General features: G+C 34.9%; 1 protein-coding gene across 3 annotated transcripts in view; it reads right to left on the bottom strand.

The window, feature by feature from the left end:
- Atg18a (Autophagy-related 18a) overlaps nucleotides 1-22,617 on the bottom strand; it is a 541,369-nt gene that overhangs the window by 473,410 nt on the left and 45,342 nt on the right. For all 3 annotated transcript variants that reach the window (XM_090372601.1, XM_090372603.1, XM_090372602.1), the window contains exons 5-7: nucleotides 19,101-19,193; nucleotides 7,497-7,567; nucleotides 3,040-3,147 (exon numbers count right to left, since the gene is read on the bottom strand). In XM_090372601.1, coding sequence (XP_090228727.1) covers nucleotides 3,040-3,147; nucleotides 7,497-7,567; nucleotides 19,101-19,193 — 272 coding nt within the window. The remainder of the gene's footprint in view (nucleotides 1-3,039; nucleotides 3,148-7,496; nucleotides 7,568-19,100; nucleotides 19,194-22,617) is intronic.

Here is a 22,617-nt window from a genome sequence, read left to right as displayed (position 1 = left end):
CACAAGTCACTGTAGACCAGTGTTTTTCAACCTTTTGTGAGTAATGTAACACCAAATCTATACAAATTTTACTTCATTTAGTCACTTTCAGTAAAAAAACATGTCTTCATAATTAGAAACAAAATAATTAAAATTAATTACATCAAAAGAATCATAGAACAGCAGTATTCCATAGAACAAAGACTGAAAATCAGTTTCAGAGAGACTATCAGTATACAAAGATGGTCAGGTCACTTTTAACTGTTTAAAAAGTTCTGCAGCATGTGTTTTGTTTATCATTCATTGAGCACATCAAAAAAGCTACACCACAAATGTATCGTTGCACTGGTTACCAATCAGATGAGTCAACGGCACAACCTAAGTGACTGAACAGAGTACAATGGCCAGTGTAAATAACATGGAAACTACTGCCATGAAGGGGTGTTCATACAATATGAACTAGATAGTATGAATCAGAGCTGTACTACTCAATATGTTCTACGTTGATAATAATATTAGTAAAATAATAAGGAGTTTTTTACCTCAATATAGTACGTAGAACACTTCCGTATGATACCCTCCAGAAATTAAAACGGAAAAAACATCGACAACTTACCGGTACATTAGAGTAAAATATAAATAATTAAATAATCAATTTAACACAATTCAAATTAATTTAAAACAATTAAAAATCAAATTAACGCAATTAAAAGAATCTAACAAAAATATTCAAAACGATTTTCCGAAAGGAAGGGAAAATCGTTTTGAATATTTTTGTTAGATTCTTTTAATTGCGTTAATTTGATTTTTAATTGTTTTAAATTAATTTGAATTGTGTTAAATTGATTATTTAATTATTTATATTTTACTCTATTGTACCGGTAAGTTGTCGATTTTTTTCGTTTTTATTTCTGGAGGGTATCATACGGAAGTGTTCTATGTACTATATTGAGGTAAACTCCTCTTATTATTTTACTAATACAATATGAACATAATGAACAATGTGTTAGATTCCCTCATGCCAGCTGATCAATGTCCAAATGCCACGGTCTACTTAAACATCATTGCAGACAAATAGCATTCTTTTATGCTCACAATTTTCTGGTAAAGGTTATTCCAGCAGGATAATATACCTCATCATAAGGCACAGATTACTGGAACACCTTAAATGAATTTAAGCAGGGTATGCCCAACACTGTTTCAGGTAATGAACTGCACACATGGCTGACTAAACCAAATCAAAGTTCATTTAATGCTGCACTAATTATTCATGATTTTTACATAGTCTTTTTTTTTTTTTAACCAAATAAATTTTATTTGTGAGCAGACTTTGAAAATAATTCAGTATACTGAATTTTCAGTCAGAATGTGTTTAAATGCAATGAAGTACTTTTAATTTTCCCATCTAAGGAACTCAGCCAGGATGTGAAGGTGTTTTCATTACAACAATATTTCTTGTAACAGGGTTTTACTATATTAGTATTGGCCACAGGGGGACAAATACTGATACAATTAATACAGGGCAAGAAAAGCAGAGGCTTTTGCTGCAAAATTCAAAAATAACACACACTGTCCTATGTGGTTCCCTCTTCTCGTATGTACTGATCCACCAAGCTTTTAATGGCTGCTGGATCAGTACAAAAATTGGTACCCTCACAGAGGCTATTTGTTTCAATTATTAATAAATCACTGGCTAAAGAACTTTAAAAATCATCTGTAATTCTTCTTGCTTAGTTTAAATCTATGCTCACTGGTTCTACTGTCACTTAATAACATGAAAATTTCTCTTTCACTCATTTTACTATTCCCTCTCTCTTACTCAGGAATTGAACATCTCCCAGTCTACAACTAGCAACAGCACCTCCGTAGCCAGGTGGGAAGGAGCAGCAGTGCATAGTACACGCTTCTTGATTAGCCCGGGGTTCGAGCCCATCGCCACCAAATACGGAGGATGCGGAAAGGTCAAGGGAATGACCACCACATATTTCTGGAGCAATATGGCCTTAGTTGCTAATGCTCCTAAAAAAAAAAAAACAAATAATAAATAACAATAACAACTAGCAACATGAAGTGGAAGTTCAGAAGTGATCCTAAGAAATGACAGATGGGCATTTTCCAGGGCCCCTTCTGATGTACAACAGCAGGAGCAGATATGCCTCAAGACGGCTGGTTACCTAACTTTGCCACGAGATCCTGGAGAACTTGAGTTTGGAGCTGTGAGTGTCCACAGGCAAATCTGCAAGTGTTTCTATGACATACACAGAACTGCACACAAGCATCAAAATTTCATGCAGAGCACCCACACAGATTTTTTTTTTTTTTTTTGTTAAAAAAAATATACACAGTGTCAACTGGAATAATTACAAAACACATCAAAATAGACTGATGTATCAATAAAAACTGGCCCTCTCTCCAATGAAAGAGCTGCTTGCTCGTTCAGTCCGATAAAGATGTCTGAATATGGAGGATGCCAGAAAATGCATAGGTTGTCTATGTCCTTTTCTTTTATTATTTATTTTATTCATTTTTTTTTAAATTTTATTATTATATTACTCTTTTTTTTTTTTTTTGGCTTATTCAGCATAAGCCTTAGACTTCCTTGCACCATGTGGCCATTACTAATACTAACTGTGAAGCAAGGAGGAGGAGTCATTGTCTGGGGGATGTTTCTTGTGGTATGGACAGTCAAACAGTTGACTGTCCATAACCATTGTTTTGTATATATGATAGTTCAAAAATAATATAACTTTCTTTTACAAAGAATTACCTTTGTAACTATAATTAAAATTAACACAAAAACCTTAAAAAGTCCTTTTAGAGGATGTTAATAATCCTTGACTTGTGCAAATCACAGGAAACCAAACCTGGCATTGATAGATAAGGTACTTGTTTACGTTAACAAAAAAAAAAAAAAAAAAAGAAAGAAGGAAGCCCTTGTTAAAGGGTTATTAAAATACAGAATTTCAGGTTAAAAGAAAATTAAATGTTTAATAAATTACTATCCATTGTAGACACATGAACTGCAATGAAGCCTACCTTTCTATCCCAAATTATACTTACTCTTCTTTTGGATCTTCAAGTTTAAATATATGCACAGTTTCAGTATTGCTAGATGCACAGAGAAACAAAGAATCTGCACCAAAGCAGAGAGAATATATGCTTGCACACCTAAAGAATAGATTATATTACAGAAATTGTTATACAGGACTTTATCTATCTTTAATAACTAAGGATATCCAGACATGGTATTAAATAATAATAAAATTTTAAAGATACAAATGACCATCTTATCTATACAATGGATAAATTAAATAATTAAGTAGTTCAATGGCTAATCCAGTCAAGACTGAATAAAAATGAACAAACTCCTCCCAACTGAAACCCAGTGGTTTACCATGCTCAATGATTAAGTGTTAACAGTAGCATATACATGTATTTTGTATCTATTTTCACAGCCATTTCTTGAATAGGATTAGAATCCTTGCCCACTGATAACAGAGATATCTTCAAGTAAATTATGATTCTGTTTTGGTAACAATATAATCTGCTTATCAGTTCTCCTAATGGAGAAAAATATAAAGAATCATAATGACATCACTTCTAGCTGGTCCAAGCATTTTTGAAAAAAATTGCTATTATTTCATAAATCCTGCTATTATTTAGAAACTAAAATCACATAACTGTCGGGAAAACTATTTGAGTTGAAAGGACAAAGGCATCTCCTGCTGTACAAGAAGTGAGGGCCATGCAATAATGTTTACAGAAACTTGAATCTTCTGCTCTCATGTTTCCATGGCGTGAAGTAACTACTGTCCTTCAGAAACTGACAGATGAATTTTCTAAAAAAATATGAGAAATGTTAAAAAAAAAATTACTGCAGTTAACATATTTTACTTTTATAAAGAAATACAATACTGATACTGTTGATAAATCCAGAAAAAAAAATGAAGGAAAATTTTCAGCCATGTTATAACTGTTTGGGATTTTTATTAAAAAAAAATAAACATTGGTTATATGCATAACTGATTATTACGTGATTATTACGATATTAACTGATTATTAAGTTTTATAGTCAGTTATACATATGCTATTTAATGTTCGTAAGTTTATAGTATTATTAACCAACAGAAAAAAAATTCAGTGAGAACTATCTATTTCCATTCAGAGTACAATGCTTAAAAATTATCAGCATAATAGGAAATGAGTCAACATGTAATAGGCTGTCAACACCTTCCCTGATCCACATCCTTAAAAACTGCTTCAAAATAGACGGACCTTTGCTAAACATTCTCAATACCATTTTGAAACTCAGACTACTAAAAATAAATCAGTCGTGCTTTTGAATGCAACTACAGTTACCAGGGGCATTTCACAAGGAGGTACCTTATCACCTACTCCTTTTGCCCTCAAACCATATTTCACATCAAACAAAGAATTCCTGCCTTATGCTGATGTCAAATATTTTATCAAATCTAAAGAATCCTATGGTTGTATAACCCTTAGCCAAGGGTTTACTATACAAACAAGATGCCTTGATAACTACCAGCAATCAACTGGTCTAGTGATAAACTTGGGATGGGGGGGTGGGGGGGAAGAACTGCTCAAATCACAATTACCAAAAGGAAAATGAAAACTGAAGTAATAGCCTTTGTTTGAGGAGTATAATCAAAAAATTAAATTTACATATCAGATAAGAACCTCACTCACTCTATGTGGGTATTGAAATTCTAATTGGTGGGACTGCAAATACCAAGACTACCCATTCCTTACATACTTCAATATAAAAAAAAAGGATAATTATCAATCCACTGCAGGATGGAAGCCTTTTCAACAATTCATGTTGAGGAAACTGGACCGTAATCTGCCATGCTGGTCCAATAAGCATTGGCAGATCGACCATATTTAGCAGTCGGGGGCTTGAACCCTGGTCTACTCAAAAAGCATGTGCTACTGCACTTCCACTTCTGACCACTCAGCTATGGAGACCATCAATATACTTATATGCTTCAGTTGTCTGGTCATCAGCACCTGAATCATATCAAAAAATTCATGTATTCTAATCTCCAGCAGTTTAGTAAATCACATATTTATAGCTGAGTGTCTGGTAAATAAGTACAAATAATAAAGATGTGTCAAAAAATAGACTGTTCAAATAACATATCTGCTTACTATGATCTTCATAACTTTAAATAACCATGCATAAACAACTTGTGTGTTTTTAAATGTATACATACAATTATGTTTATATTAAATGTAAATAAACTGGAAAAAATGTAGTTTTTTGCAAGTTACATTACAATTATGCAAAATTTTTATGTAACACCTGCCTAGTTAACAGACTGTCCCAAGGGTAACATCAGTAATCAGGGTCAGACTGCCAGATTTTGACCTCAGCAACAGCCAACACTTCTAGCTATTAGTTGATAAACCAAATTTGCTGTTGGCCCTAACAGCAATATCTGCCTGACCAAACATTTATAAATTTATTTCATTCTTTCATAAATGTTCGAGCCATTACATATCTCAAGAGTTCCATGCAACTAATAATGTAATTTACTTAGAAGCAAGTCCTTACAGGTTAAGAAAGCAAAAGCATCACTGTCCTAATAACAGAAAGGAAGTGGTATTCTTCCTTCCTTCCTGAAAGTAAGAAAGCACACCCACAGAAACAAAGAGAAAACTATAGGACATTCACTGTAACCTTAGATGCCCTGCTGTGCAGGAAACAATTTGTACCTAAGTATGACAATGAGATAAAAAAAAAAAAAAATAAGCCAGAAATAAACAAAACCTATTGATTATTTTATAACAGCACAAGGTCTGACTTTTAAATAAAGGGAAATAATTTAGCTGAAGTTTTTGAAAGTTTCAGAAGTTTCATTATACTCATTTGTGACTAGATTACTGGCTGCACTGTCTCTGTTGGGGGAGAGAGAGAGAGAGAGAGAGAGAGAGCTAATATGACAATCAACCTAGGTATGTACTGAATCACATGATACAATTGACTTAATATCTGCTATGCTATAGTATACATGTAATTAGTGCTTTTCATAATTAATAAAGATTGCTAGCTAAATTGAATAAAATATGTGCAAGAATCCGTGTCACTTAAAAGGAAAGTCTACAAAAGACAGCCCACATTATGCTGCAAAATTACAATTAATTTAGAAGGGGAAGCAAGAACAACAGTCCTCCAAAGAACTTTAAATCTGTGTATGAAAGAATGACTGCAACATTAGGACTTGATAGAAGCCCAATACCAAAATATATGTTTATATTAAATGAAACATATATACATTGCTGAAAGAATATACATTGCTGAAAGAATAGTCTTTAACTCCAGAACTTCCTACAAGAAGCAAACGTGTTATTTTGGTGGATGATTCTGGCAATATTGTTAGCCCAAATCTGTATTAGATTATTACATAATGGTGCTTACATGTAGAATTCAGGTAGCCACTTACCTGAAACCAGCAGTGACATAAAGCGGAAGCTTCTCACTGGCTATGAACAAATAGAAAGCAGTTAACCAGTGCAACTTCACGGTATGCAATGGGGTAAAGTTTTACACTGGTAAACTGCTTTCTATTGTGTTCATAGCCAGTGAGAAGCTTCACCTGCATGTTGCTTCTTGTTCCACTAGATGTTGACTAGTGCAACTGCTACGTGTAAGCACCCTTAGGGTGCTTACACGTAGCAGTTACACTAGTCAACATCTTTCTATGTGTTCATACCAAGATGTTGCACTGTCAATTGCTTTCTATGTGTTCATACCATGATGTTGCACTGTCAATTGCTTTCAATGTGTTCATAGCCAGTGAGAAGTTTCTGCTTTATGTCGCTGCTGGTTTCCGGTAAGTGGCTACCTGCATTCTAAGTGTAAGCACCGTTAGACTGTTAGTATACAAACAGTACAAAATTAATATACATGTAAAAATGAACCGATTTAATTCAGGCGTCCATATTTTAGAGATGACAACATTTTAGAGATCTTAAACATCTGATAGGCCTGTTTTAAGACATGAATATGAAGCTGTACAGATATTTTAAAGCCTACATTTGTGACTTTTTTAATTGGAAAAATAAAATATAATGAATGGCAACAATAGGGTGAAAATCCGAATGAGGAAAACTTATCACATACCAGGTTTCTAAAAGGTTCTGGATTATATCAGAAATATAATGTGAAAAATCAGCTCTGAATTGAAGTAGCTATTGTTTTTTTTTTTTCCCTTTCCTGATTAAGTAGTGATTTTCACATGATGGAATCCTTGGCTTAAAGTAAACAGTTAGCTGAAGTTCAATCCCAATTAATCACACCTCTCCTATATTATGATATGCATTATAGTTAAAATAAGAACTGTGCTGACCACATCAGAAGATAAACAAGTTAAGATTAACATTTGTATCTCAATTCTATGCTCTTGATAATTCATTTTTATAATGAATTTCTAATCTAAAATAACTAGTTTTATCTCAATCACAATTATTCCACAGAAAAGTTCTCAAAAACTTGCCTTTTAACACCACGCCTGAATTCATAAAGTTTTTGCCCATCTGCTACATTGAAAACCCTGATAACAGTACCCTGAAAGATCACATAAGCATGTTAGATTTATTAAAATGCATTATATATATATATATATATATATATATAAAAAATTCATGATTAAATATATAACATAATTTATAAAGAGGTTTTGGAGTTAAGCCTTTGGGTTTTGAGAGAAATAAATCTAACATACAACTTCAATTATAAAAATTTAATGTGGTTTGAATTATTTAAGGATTCATATGTCTTTGAATCCTATATTCATATGAATATAGGATTCAAATGAATCCATTAATATGGATTCATATGAAGACATATGAATCAGTGTGATCTGATTAACCTTACCACATAATTTAGTAACACTTAATATTTCCTATAACCAAGAACTTACTTATTTCCCACATTTTTATTGACTATTTTGTGCAACTTTGAACTGTTGCAATTTAAATACTGTATGAAATACTGTCATTGATACAATCTACACATACACACACACAACAAAAAAAAAAGAACAATTCTGTTATGATCTGCACATTAACTAAAACTTCCTTTGAAATACTTGTTTGGATTATCTGATTATTTATTTTGATTAGTTTTGTACTGTGCTTCAATAGGATCCCTCCCCGCCTCACATCATAATTGTATTTTTGCCAACAAGGAAGCATCACTCTAAAAAAATCTCTTCCTTATAGGTGATAAAAGAATCTGAATGAGACATTCTTTCAAATTAGAGAAAATAAACAATCTGTCTTCAGAATATATAATATCAGAATTATAGCTCATTTACCTCAATATGTCTTCATCTATCTAGACTTTATTCCACATTATCTAGACAGTAAACTATCTAGACTTTATTCCACTGCAAGAGTGGAAGTGTTTAGTCTGTAAATGGAATTTACACTATCTATGCTGACTGTGACAGAGAAAGAGGACCCTGCTGTTTGTTTACAAAAGATTTCTCTTTTGTTAAAACAAAAGAAAAGTTTGAATTTTTGCCTCAGAAAATTAAATAAATACAAGCATTTCAAAACTTGAAGTTCTTGGAGATACCCTTCTCCCAGCTTTTTATTTAGATTTTATGTCAGAAAAAACATCCTATATTTCATACAGGACAAGCAGGTAAAGTTGATTAACTCTGCCTGCTTGCAGAGTTAATCAACCAGGCTTTAAAATTTCTCTTCAAGAAAACACCCTAACAAGCTGACCAGATCATGCACGGTGATCTGATTGAGGTGTATAAGGCCTTGAATGGGTTCAGCACGCTGAATTCTGATGGGATCCTTCCACTTGTTCAGATTACGAACCTAAGGGGGCATAAATTCAAATTACGAAAGGACAGATGTAGAATAGATGTGCGGAAATTTGCCTTTAGCCAGCGGATGGTTAATTGCTGGAACAAACTTCCATCTGTCGTTATGGAAGTTGATAGGTTGAATAAATTTAAGGAGGAACTGGACAGGCATTTGGAGGGAATGGTGTGGCTTTTTTTTTTTTTTTTTTTGGCTGATGCTGCATAAGCTCATACATTTGCTTTCTTGCATCACATGCCACTACTACTACTACTACACTATCCAAGTTAACTACTTGGATAGTGTGATCAGAAAACTGCTTTTGCACTATGTACCTATTAACATTCCATAAAACAATCAAGTGTATTGGTTGCAGCTTGTCATGCAACCTTCAATGGAAGCTTCTGATTTCTAACTTTTCCTAACTGTTTTTATTTTTAACATGCAGTTAAAAGATAATGGACTCACTCGGCAGCAGACTGCCTCATGAAACAAGTGCTGTTTATTTAAGCTTCCATGTCTGAAGTCATATTAATGGTGGAGCTACTGTCAGAAAATGTTGGTAAGTAATATGCCACACACAAATGTATCTGAGCAGGTTCTTAAAAAAAAAAAAAAAAGAATAAACAAAAATCACATTGTGTGTGTGTGTGTGTGTGTGTGTGTGTGTTTTTAGGAGCATTAGCAACTAAGGCCATATTGCTCCGGGATATGCGGTGGTCATTCCCTGACCTTTCCGCATCCTAAGTATTTGGTGGTGACGGGCTCGAACCTCGGTCTAATCAAGAAGCGTGTGCTATGCACTGCTGCTCCTTCCCACCTGGCTACGGAGGCGCTTATGTGTGTGTGTGTGTGTGTGTGTGTGTGTGTGTGTGTGTGTGTGTGTGTGTGTGTGTGTGTGTGTGTGTGTGTGTGTGTGTGTGTGTGTGTGTGCGCGCGCATTCTTAATTCAAATGTTTTGAGTTATATCATATATATTCATACACATATACTATAATGCCAAAGTACCCAGACAACCTTGGGATTTTGGGAAAAATAAGTCACTTATCAATCCAAGTGAGAGGAATAAGCATAGCAACTATGTTCATGCTGGAATAAAGAGATATGTGAAATACAGTACACTAGTCAATGACCTGAGTCATCATAAGATGCCATATTAACAATTAATCTGTTGGTATGCTAACAGATTAGAGAGCACTCAAAAGAGTGGAACATAGATACCATTGGTCCTCATTAAATGCTGTCAACCAGGAGTTCAGGGAGACTGCAAGAACTGATATTGATTTTACAGAAGAGCTGCAATTCACAGTGTCATCTTTCCCAATGTACAACCCATCGTAATTATCCTGCAATGTTTGAAAACTGTTATAGAGTGACAAATCATAGTACGTGGTTTTCTGAACTGGTGGCCATTTTGGTCTAGTGGATGCCCAAAGAACATTAGTCAGTTATCAACGTGTGTTGTCTCAGTTGTGAATTTTGGCAAGAGTACTGTTACTGTCTGGGGTTGTTTCTCATGGTTTAGGGACTTGGAGCGTTGGTCATTCCTCTGGAACAACAATGCCATCTGGTATTGTGACCAATTCCATTCTACCTACACCATGGCAGTAGAATGAGAGGGCTCTTTTCTGTTTCACCACAATAATGCACCATGTCATACTACAAGCCTGTTGTGGCTTCATTTGAAGATGTAGGTATGCAAAGGCTTTATTCACTTGTTAGAAGTGAGGCTTCACTTCAAATTTCACTTCACTTAACAGCATAATTTGAAAATGCTGGTGAGTGAAAACAATGGAACTTGAGTTGCACGGAAACGTTACACAGCTGAACAAGCGCACACTCTTCTTTTAACTGTAAATTATAAGTAAAAATTTTATTAACTTATCTCCCTTGTCCTAACCTAACAAGAGTACTAAAGCATACTATCTTTATGATGGCATGCTTTAGTACTCGTAGCTTTCATTAATCATGAGTGACCGCTGGGCAACTCTCACTGTAGCTGCTGATCCATAGTAACAATGTCAATTCAATAATATTGTAAAAAATTGTGGGGGGGGGGGGAGTTCAATGAATGACATTTATAAATCAACAAGAACATAACACACTTTGCTGAGAATCTAATACCATGAATTATGGTGGAGCATACATTTTTGAAATGTACAACACACTTTAATATCAGAAAAACTATCAAAAAAAAAAAAAAAAAACTCTACTAAAGGTTCAGGAACAAAAAAATTTACTGAAGCAACTGACTCCTGATACAGTCTACATATTGCTCCCCAAATGTGATACCAATTTGCAATTAAGTTCCCCTTTTCACCCTTGCCATTCATGGAAAGAGGATAGATTTTCGGGAAGTGTACTGTGTTCTTTTAGGTTTACAAATGCATTCAATTAACTTTTGTTTTTAATTCCTTATTTTATTTCTTATGATTCATGAAAAAAATAATAAGTTCACAATATACTGTGGATCACGAGTTAAGGTGATCCACAGTGACAATGTGAATATGAGGTGAATGGCTGTCAATAATGACTAGTGAAACCTTTAGTCATAATTATGAGAGCATTCTTGTATTCAGGGAATGTCCTCCACAGATTGGATATGTCCAAATGTCTAACCCAGAGGTTCCCAAACTTTCTCGGTTCACGGCACCCTTAGTGTCTCAGTAATTTTTTCATGGTGCCCCTAGGCCAAACAAAATACCTAACAGTTCCATTTATTAAGTAGTCAGGTCCAAACAATTTAATAAGTAATGTTGAAACTGTGAACTACTTCAAGCTAGTAGTTCATAGGTTGTCCGAATATAGAGTATCATCGTGTTTTCCTCAAAATTTAAAATATCCTGCCTCTGTGAGTTTGCTGCGGTGCCCTGGGGCGCCGCAGCGCACAGTTTGGAAACTGCCGGTCTAGCCTATTCGCAAATGGGAATACAGGGGTGAAGTGAGTAATTACTGACCTGAAAGCACAACTTCTGTGACAGGAAAAATAATGGGGTCACTGTTTAAGTAATTTAGGATTATCTTGATAGGAATTGGATGCAAAACATTAATTTTGGCATCATATACTTAGATTTCAGTAAAGCTTTTGATACTATTTCACATGAATGATTGCTATGCAAACTGGAGCAGTGTGGCATTATGGGCATACTACTGCTATGGATAAAGAGATGGTTGAATGGAGATTGGTTATGATTGCTACAGATCTTTGTGTAGCAGTGTTACTAGTGAAGTCATTTAGGATTCAGTGCTAGCACCTTCATCCTTTTCAATATTTATTAATGATAGTGATGTTGGCACAATGAGCTTAGTATCTAAATTTTCTGATGATACAAAGGTGAACAGCGTAATAAACTTACCATTTTTTTTTTTATGAAAATCCCAAACACAAAAGGTATCAAAAGCTATAGTACTTAGTACCGTGCATGGGTTGAAGGAGAAGTATGGGGAATATGTCGGAAACTTTGCTCTAGAAACTAAACATGGGTTTCACCACGTCAAGCCTCCAATAAGCAAAATGGTGGTATTGCACCGGTTGATGACAGCCATCTACCACCTAGTGTTAGTGCATATTAGTATTATATTATAGTATTGAATTATTACTGCTATTTTATATTAGTGTTAGTAGTGGTACTGGTTTATTAGTAGTAGTAGAACCGTGCATGGGTTGGGGGAGAAGGGGGGGATGCCGGAAACTTGTTCTAGAGACTAACTATGGGTTTCTCCACTTCAAGCCTCCAATAAGCAAAGTGGTGGTATTACACCGGTTGATGAGAGCCATCTACCACCTGCAAAAAGATCCACACCTCTGAAAACTACTTCCTTCATTTCACAAATATGTGTTCTCAGTTCCTGTCTCAATGATGTCCATTTCCACATACAGTCTGACTAGTCCCACTTAATTTTACTACCAGCCTCAATTATCGGTTGCCTCAAATACTACTCATCTCTGTTGCACTGACTATTGATTATATAACTCCTTTCTCTTCAAAGGCAGGACTTGTGCATACAACTGCACTGATAATCCTTGTCAAAGGTTTTATAACTTGGAATCTGGTGTTTTTTCCTTCTGCTTGAGAATTTGCTCACATCCAGCCAGTTGCTATAAGTGGTGACAAATCTCTGCCTTCCATTTATCGTCCCTCTAGCTTAAGATCTCTCTACCACATTCTGTTAAATTATCTGTTGCCTCCACCATTCTCCAATCACTTGGAACTCTGACTTCATTTGAAACTCAAATTTTTCTTTTTCTGAGTAGTGCAAACAGGCTGCAAGAGTAGCTCATGGGTCAGGCCACACCTTCAATACTGCATACAGGTCTAGCGGCCTCATTTCAGGAAAGATGTAGAGCTGCTGGAACAAGTACAGAGAAGGGCAACGAGATTAGTGAGTGAAACAAAGGGATGCTGTTACCAAGAAAGGCTTAAGTTCTGCAAATTACAGCATCTAGAGACTAGGCACCTGAGAGGTGATCTGATTGAGGCGTATAAGGCCTTGAATGGTTTGAGCAAGCTGAATGCTGATGGAATTCTTTCTCTCGCTTAGATTCCGCACCTGAGGAGACATGAATTGGAGACATAAAGGCCTTGAATGGGTTGAGCAAGCTGAATGCTGATGGGATTCTTCCTCTTGCTCAGATTAAGAACCTGAGGGGGCACAGATTCAAATTGAGGAAAGACAGTTGTAGAATAGATGTGCGGAAATTTGCCTTTAGCCAGCGGGTAGTTGATTGGTGGAACAGACTTCAATCTTTTGTTGTGGAAGTTATAGACCAAATAAATTTAAGGCTGAGCTGTACAGGCATTTGGAACGAATGGAGGGGTGAAATGGGAGGGGTTTTTTTTTGGCTTGCTTTCTTGTATCATATGCCTCTATTAATGCTAATTCTCCAGTCTAGCTTTCCTAATAGTGAGGTAATTTTCTTTGGCGATTTTAATTCATAACTCCAGTTATCTTCAGTTTTCTCGTTGTATGGCCCCAGTTGGTTCAGGTGTACAGGCTTTTGTGATCACTAATGACCTCACACAGCTTCTTTGTTTACCTACCAGAATACCAGACAATCCCAACAACATAACACACTTTTTTCACATCAACAACCCTTCCATGTACACAGTCAATGTTAGTGGTCCTCTAAGCATTTCAGATCATCAACTTGATGATGGTCTCTTTCCAGTTGAGCACCCCCCCGTTCTGCCCAGAAATGGCTCAGAAAAGATTTTCGTACAGTGCTGAATTCAAGTTAAAAGTGATCCAGTTTGCAAAAGTGAATGGAAATCGTGCTGATGAACGTAAGTTTGGTCCTCCTCCAACTGAGAAAACAATCCGAGACTGGCTACGGGAAGAAGAAACCCTACTGAAAACACCACGGCAGAAGAAGGCCATGAGAGGCAAGTCAGCAAAATGGCCTGATTTAGAGAGGGAATTGAAGATATGGATTGAAGAGCAAAGGACAATTGGAATTCCTGTGTCCATAAAGATGGTTCAGCATGAGGCAAGAAGAATTGCTGATGAAAAAGAAGTTACTGATTTCAAAGGAGGACACAATTTGTGCTTCAGGTTCATGAAATGGAATGGACTAAGCATGCGTACACTCACCAGACCCCAAAAGATGCCTGAAAGCTATGAGCAGAAAGTCCTTGAATTTCATCGTTTTGTAATTCAATGTCGGAAGACACATCAGTTTGAGTTGGGACAGATTGCAAATATGGACGAAGTCCCCCCTTCAATTTGATGTTCCAAGTAACAGAACTGCTGATAAGAAGGGGGTGAAAACTAACTGTGAAGACAAGTGGACATGAAAAGAGCCATTATACAGTTGTTCTAGCTTGTTGTGCTGAAGGAACCAAGCTGTCTCCTATGCTGATTTTCAAACGCAAAACAATGCCAAAAGGAGACATTCCTCGAGGAGCAACTGTCCACGTTCATGACAAGGGTTGGATGGATTAGGATGGGATGAAGATCTGGTTTGAGAAAGTTTGGAGCAGGAGACCAGGTGGGCTCTTACGCAAACCTGCCCTATTGGTGCTTGATCAGTTCAGGGCACACATAACAAAAAATACAAAGATTGCTGCAGAGCAAAAAAAACAAAACTTGCCATTATACCTGGAGGCTTGACATATCAGCTCCAACCACTTGATGTCAGCATTAACAAACCCTTCAAAGCTGCCATGGGAGATGAATGGAACCAATGGATGAAGTCTTCTGGGGACAATTTGACACCAGCAGGAAGAGTGAAGAAACCAACTATAGGAGAAGTTTGTACCTGGGTGAAAAAATCCTGGGATAATCAAGATTGAGATCGTTGTCTAGTCATTTAAGAAGTGTGACATTTCAAATGCCACAGATGGAACTGAGGACGAGGCAATATATGAAGACAGTGATTCGTCATCAGACACAGATGAGGACAAGCTAATGGATGGGAGTTTTGACAGTGATGAGGAATTGTATGAATTTTATAATGAATAAAACTTGAGTTCAATAACTTTATGTAATACATTTTTTTTCAAATTTCGGGCCCCAAAATTAAGGTGCGTCTTATACATGGGGAAATACAGTATATCCATTAGGTATTACCCTGACTTGTAACCTCTCCTGACATTAGCATATCATAAATATTGCTTCCTCTACATCAAAAAAATGGGGGTTTTTTTGATGTTTTTGCCCTCACTGTTACTTTTCTTCTAAACAATTATTTACTCTGTACAAACCTCAAATCTGCCCTACTATGGAATATCCCATATCTGGGGTGGTGCTACATAAATTTGGCATATCCATTAGGTATTACCCTGACTTGTAACCTCTCCTGACATTAGCATATCATAAATATTGCTTCCTCTACATCAAAAAAAATGGGGGTTTTTTTGATGTTTTTGCCCTCACTGTTACTTTTCTTCTAAACAATTATTTACTCTGTACAAACCTCAAATCTGCCCTACTATGGAATATCCCATATCTGGGGTGGTGCTACATAAATCTCTCAAATTTCTAGATTCCAATCAAAAGGGTGTTAGTTAATAACCCATTCTTATGGTCTCACTACTCTGTTTCATTGATGTTCAGTTTCTGCTTTTCTATAGCTATTTCTACAAATATGCCTATAGACATTTCTATAAAAATGCCTTTTCTATAGAAATTAATTTCTTCTGAATTGGCATCTGTAATTCCACACACTCTTCCAAATCTGTAACACATTCTGCAAAAAGCCCACATCCATTTACTATTCAACTTCAAATTCACAGAACCATCTCTCTCTCGCTCTCTCTCTCTCTCTCTCTCTCTCTCTCCCTCCATATATATATATATATTACTGATAAATGTAATGTACTGCATTTGGGTGCTACCAAACTCAAGATAGTGGAAAATGAAAAGACCCAAGGGAAATTATATAGGCAAAGTTTGTTGAGCAGTGCAGAAGACAAACTGCGAGAACAGCTCAAGGGGTTCTGTTAATAGCATGCAGAAATGTTACAAGCAAGGACAATTAGGTGATAAATGATTATTCCATTGCTCACAGGGACAAAAGGGTACTCTTACCAAGAGACCTCAGATCTGTAAGTTGCAGCATCTGGAAAACAGGCATCTGCAAGGAGACCTGATTGAAACATTTAAAGCTTTAAATGGACTGAGTAAACTAAATGCTGATGGCATCCTTATTCTTAGAATAATCTTCTACCTGAAGTGGATAGTTTAAACAAATTTAGAGAACTGGATAGTAAATTATTATAAGGGGTGGATGATGTAGGTAATGGAAAGTATCTATATATGTTATATAATACCTTTTTCAGCTGAATACCTGTTTTTCTCATTGTTTATTCGACTGTAACAATTTTGTACATTAAATCTTAATTAAATTTATTAGCTAAACTTATATTTCTCTCAAAACCAAGCAAAGTTCCAATGACAAACACCAAAGACAATGAACAAATGTTAAAGCACTATGTGGTGATGAGCACTTTAAATTAAAAATAAATAACAATTTCTCCATATATTAAAATGAATAGTTTGTTGTTTCTTAATTTGTTATCTGTTATTTAATAATTTGTATGAATGATTTGTATGCTTACAATTTGAAATCAGAGCCACCTGATTTCAAATTGTAAGCATATATCATTAAATTTGGTAGGTCTATAATTGGGGGCAGGGGAGCACAAAATATTGAGAAAAAACTACATTTATAAGGAAAAACTGAAAGATGAACCTGATTATCAGAAAACTTCTTACTAAATCAGAGGATGCGGCAGGTATGTGTAACTAACTTCGTTACCTTAAAAATCTAATATCTGGGTGATGAGAACAGCAAGTCATTCATTATAAGCATTAATAATTAAATTTGTCTGGAGCTGTCCCAACCACAGATGTGGTTGGCAGATCCAAACAAATACAATAAAGAACTGAAATTGGCTAATGAATACTAATTTAAAGAAAATAGTTGGTTACATACAATATGGGGAGCACCTATAAGCAACAACTAGAAGAAATGGTACTAATACAGTTGAAGCTGTATATAACGACCCCATAGGGGAATGAGAAAAACAGTCATTATATCAGAAGAATATTATATTGATCATTCATAAAATCAGCAACAAAACAAGTAAAAGCTTGAATATTTAATATAATTCTACTAATACAATATAGTATCATCTTATTTATAATATGTACTACAGTATTAAACAAGAAAATTATGATTGTAAATTTTGCATTGATTGAAGAGTGCAAATTTACAATTAAAATTGTAAATTTTAATTGTAATTTACATTGATTGAAATTTACAATTAAATTGTAAATTTTGCTATATAGGCTACAAACCTATCAAGACCCGACAAGAGAATTTTTTCATACTTTAAAATAATCTCGCAAAACACACTGGCAGAGCATGTTTTAAAAGAGAATTATGAAGGTGTACGATAGCAGTTATTTATTTCAATTTCCCAGTTAGACTGTGCTTGAAAAAAAAAAAAATAATAATAATTGGCGTACGAGTTCTAATGATGAGCATCTTTCACCGAAACTTCTTGTTCAAATGGTAGGTTCCTCATCTTCATCACTACAAATTTCAGACGATTCCATTACGTCTGCTACGAGTTCCTCTTCATTCGTGCATATCCTGAAACATTCAATGTCTGCATCCACTTCTGCATAATCTTTGAAGCTTAAGTTTTCCTGTAAATTTAGGTGATCATGCACACGCTAAAATATTTCTTCCCTATTATCGGACTGTTCTTCACAATTAATAGAGGAAGAAGCATGCAAACCTTGACATATTGCACCATTCAGGAAGGTAAATCCAGCATTTTGAAGCAGTTGGTGATCACTTTTTCATCAACTTCATCCCATACTGAAACACATAAATACATTGCCTGCAGGATGTCAATTTCACATTTTTTGCTTTCAAGACAGCACAATTTTGTTTAATAGCATTCTTCGGTAGTTTTTCTTAAATGATTTTCCTTCCATTTGTTTGTAGCATTAATGTCCATGACTACATTTTCACCATACTTTTTTGAAAGACAGGCCATGAAGAGTTTTAAATTTCTGGAGCCATTCATCTGAACTTTTAAATTCTTCAATATCCATTCGATGCACAAATGATTAAGCTTTAGCTTTTAAAATATTACCAACTACAGGAACATTTTCTGCACGCATCATCATTAGCCATTCCAAAAGTACCTTTTCAAAATCTGGATACTTTGCCTTTCATGCTCGAATCCAACCCGGTGCAGCAGATTTCTCTAAATTTTCAATATTTTTCTAATCTTTCAGATAGCGAACAGAGTACTCTCAGGAATGTCGAACTGTTTGGCGATGTTAGTTTTAGAATGCACACCATATTTACAGCTTGCAAAATCCTACTTTTTATCTAAGATTGGCAAAGCCATTCACTTTCTTGGAGTGAATAACCAATAAACATACGCTAACTAATGAAATGAACTTCTAGCCAATGTTCATTTCATTACCGCACTGCAAGAAAAGAGCATGGGAAATCTTAAATTATTTCTCATTGTCAGGCTGCAATTAATTCAATATATTTGAAGCATTATGTGATTGTTAAATGCAAATACTGTAATAAAAAAGTAAAAATTCAGACTAAGAGGCAGAAATTTATGGGTGTTATAGAGAAATTCTTTTATTTTCAAGACTGTTATACTGAATGTAAAATAGCATTAGGTTAATGAGAACTGGCTGGGACCAGCCACATAGGATGTTATAATGTGTTGGGACTTTAAAAAGAGGGTTGCTATAAAGAGCTTCGACTGTATTAAAATACACTAATATACTATATATACCTTTTCTGAAGCTGTTGCTATTTTTGTTCCACTAGAATTGAATGCCATAGCTGCAAGAGGATTATCATGTGCTGGAATCATGATCTTTGCTTGCTGAAAAATAAATAAAATAATAATATACCTCTAATTAATGAAAAGACACTGCAAACATTACCCTAACACCCTATTTGTGGAAACAAGAACAAAGAATAATGCTGTATATGAAAAATTTCTCTTTCTCTCTCTCTCTCTCTCTCTCTCTCTCTCTCTCTCTCTCTAATTTTCAAAACAAGTTTTTAATATCATGATATACTGTAGTAACCTTTTCAACTAAATTTTAATGTGTGATAGCATATTTCCTTCTAAAAATTGAGAAAACTGCAAAATTATGGCAAGAACTGAAAGCCTTATTCTAATTCAGCATGGCTTTTCCCCATGCATTTACTATAATAAATTTTACCTCCAATTTCTTCTTCAAATGTGAATCTAAAGATTGGAGCTGAATGTTGAGAACACTTTCCTTTCCTTTTATTCTTTATTTATATATTTTTTAACTACAGTGTGAAACAGTCTTCTTCCTTACATCCTTGATTGCCTATTGCTAGATGTTTATGTCAAGATTACCATAAACTCCACATAACAATGTTGCACATCACACACAAAATCTGATGATCACAATCCTGAGTTGATGTGTAAAGGAGTGATATTCTTTTGCAGGGCACAATGCTGAAAGGTTCCACATTGCTGAACCAATAAAACAAAAAACTTTCTTGATTGTAAATGGGAAATTGTGCCAAATCAAATATGCAGTACTGATTTGGCTCCATCAGTGACTGGTTTCCATGTCAGGACAAACATGTATTAAAAAGAAAGTCTTCCGCTGAATCAGAACAAATACCTGAAACAATCTCAATGATACTTAAGTAATATAACCATATCACTACATACTTTTCACAATGATCAATACAATAATCCATGTCACTTTTATTTCTAAGTAAAAATCCCCCCATTGTGTATACATGTACAAATGTAAGTTATTTTTAACAAATTATAAAATACAGTATTGTTTAATTTAAGAACAAATTAAAGAGTACTCTATTTTATTTTTTTACAGATAATCTTGATTTGGAAATGGCACCTAAGATAGACCAATGTGGTACACATTATCTGACAATTCAATCGTGCAACAGTGCAGAACACTGAATTCATTGTTTTCAACTAATGTTTCCTACAGCATTAAGTAATTATTTGTTTTCAAATGTGGTGATCATTATCTCAAAGGTTTTTTGCAACTTTCAACAAATGCACACAGTGATAGACTCTTCTTATGGATGCTAAATTATCTGCAGCATGGTGTTACAATACGAATTTTATTGAATGAAAGGGCTATTACATTACTGCATGCATTTTTTTGAAAAGTGTTTTTGAACTACTTTGGCCATAGTGTGAGAGTTCCTGCAGTATATATAAATCACTTTGTACAGCCCTTATTGTATATTATATTCATGAAACAATATGCATGTTGCAGGCTGAAAAACTTGGAATAATACAGGGGAAAAGGAAAACATTACCTAAAGAGGTATTCTGCTTTAATTATATAGCACATTTGACACACACACACCTCTCCGTTAATAGTTAGTCACGTCCTAACTAAGTATCATATGTCAGGCACAATGCTGAAATAGAATTTTGAGGACACAATAGTATGACTGTGAATGCAAGATGCTACTATTGATGGAGTTAACAGACTTCAGTGCATAATGATAACAGGGTGCCATATAGGAAATCAGTCTGTATATGAGATCTCACTGGCAGTGAAGATCCCTAGGTTGATGATTGATGATGTGACGGCAAATGGAAGTGGACTGGTGCCAAAACTGTCGCAAAATGCCCAACAAAAAATCCAAACCTCATGGAACAACAGGAGAGCGCTGCAAAGAAGAATATGCTTGGAAGCAGGTTGATGCTGCAGAATACAGGTCATCAGTGAGACACATCGGCTCTAGTAAGTACAGTGTGCAGAATACTGCACAATGTGGATTACCATGGTTGTGCAATTGTCCACAACCGACCAATCACCCCAACTAATGCCAGATGCATCTAGCTTGGTGTCCACTGTTATTGGGCTGTAGACCAATGAAAAGCTGTGCTTTGGTGCAGAGTCACATGGTCTGCCAGTATGATGGTCATGACTGGACATGGTGGATACCTGGAGGCTGTATTGTCCTAACAATGAAGTTCGGTGGAGGCAATGTGATGGGCTGGGGCTATTTTTCATGATTTGGCTTGGAACTATTGGTGGTTTTGGACAAAACAGTGAATGCTGAGGTCTATATAGACATCCTAGACAATAATGCCTTATGTACAGTATGTCTGCAAATCGCACAGAAACTCTGTGGATGAAGTTAAAAAGAAGTTAATGAAGAAAAATCTCATACAAAATAAGAAGTGGTGCAGCAATTAAACTATGATAGCATGAAATACTAAAAACGGCATGCCCAAATCTTGTAAAGTTATTATAAATTCTCTTGAATATTCAAGAAAATATGATTTTAGGTGAGGAAAAAACATTTTTTAAAAACTACAATTAGTTGCTATTATTTTGTCCATTATAAAAAGTTAGACATATAAATATGTCTAATTTTTTTTTTTTCCCATTGAAATTATATTTTATTCATTTAGTATCACACCCTAAGAATATGAATTTTATACTGTGCACAGCTTTTTATTTGTTAAAAATATTTAAAAATTTTGAATCAAAAATACAGAAAACAGGTTGAAATAGGAGAACTGCTATTAATTTATCTGAAATTGCAACTGTAACTCTAACATGCCTTATTGGTCCAAATGGATTAATTATATCACCATAGATTTTTTGTTTTGTTAGCAGTATATATCAAGAACCTGATAATTGGGCAGTGGCTACTGACCCTCAATTTATGCAGCAGCTGTACCATAATGAAGGCAGAAATTGTTAACCACATCACAAAAAAAAAAAAATGATATTCACTATGTGGCAGCAATTTTATTCCATACAATAACCCTTTGGTTTCTTCCTTTCATTAAAATATTTTTTGTAACCACAACTAACGTGGCTGGAAATAGAACATTATAGATTTACTGTTTCCATGCTGAGTGAATCAATGAAACTGTGCCTGTTTAAAACTTGACATCCACACCATCTACCTGATATATATTCACATGGTAAATAAACTCATACTAATCATAGGCTGACCGTTTTTTTGTTTCCAATATAAATTTGATGAGACACTGCAAACACCTTCCTGTATGCTCCATGACTGCAAAACCATGCATGTAACTATAATTTGGAGAGGACTCAATTTCTTGATCAAGTCGCATGTACATCTCGTGTGTGTGTGTGTTTTCTGAAGGAAATAAATAAATATATATATATATATATATATATATATATATATAGAAAAAACCACATATTTTTACCTTTAGATTAAAACCTTTAGAAAAAACCACATATTTTTACTATATGATAAAAAGCAGGTAGGCAGATTAGTATAGGGAT

Source organism: Mastigoproctus giganteus, chromosome 4, assembly GCF_048544385.1.
Source record: "Mastigoproctus giganteus isolate SK-2022 chromosome 4, ASM4854438v1, whole genome shotgun sequence".
Lineage (NCBI taxonomy): Eukaryota > Metazoa > Arthropoda > Arachnida > Uropygi > Thelyphonidae > Mastigoproctus > Mastigoproctus giganteus.
Note: the sequence above shows the minus strand (reverse complement) of the source record. Positions and strands in the feature narration are given on the sequence as shown.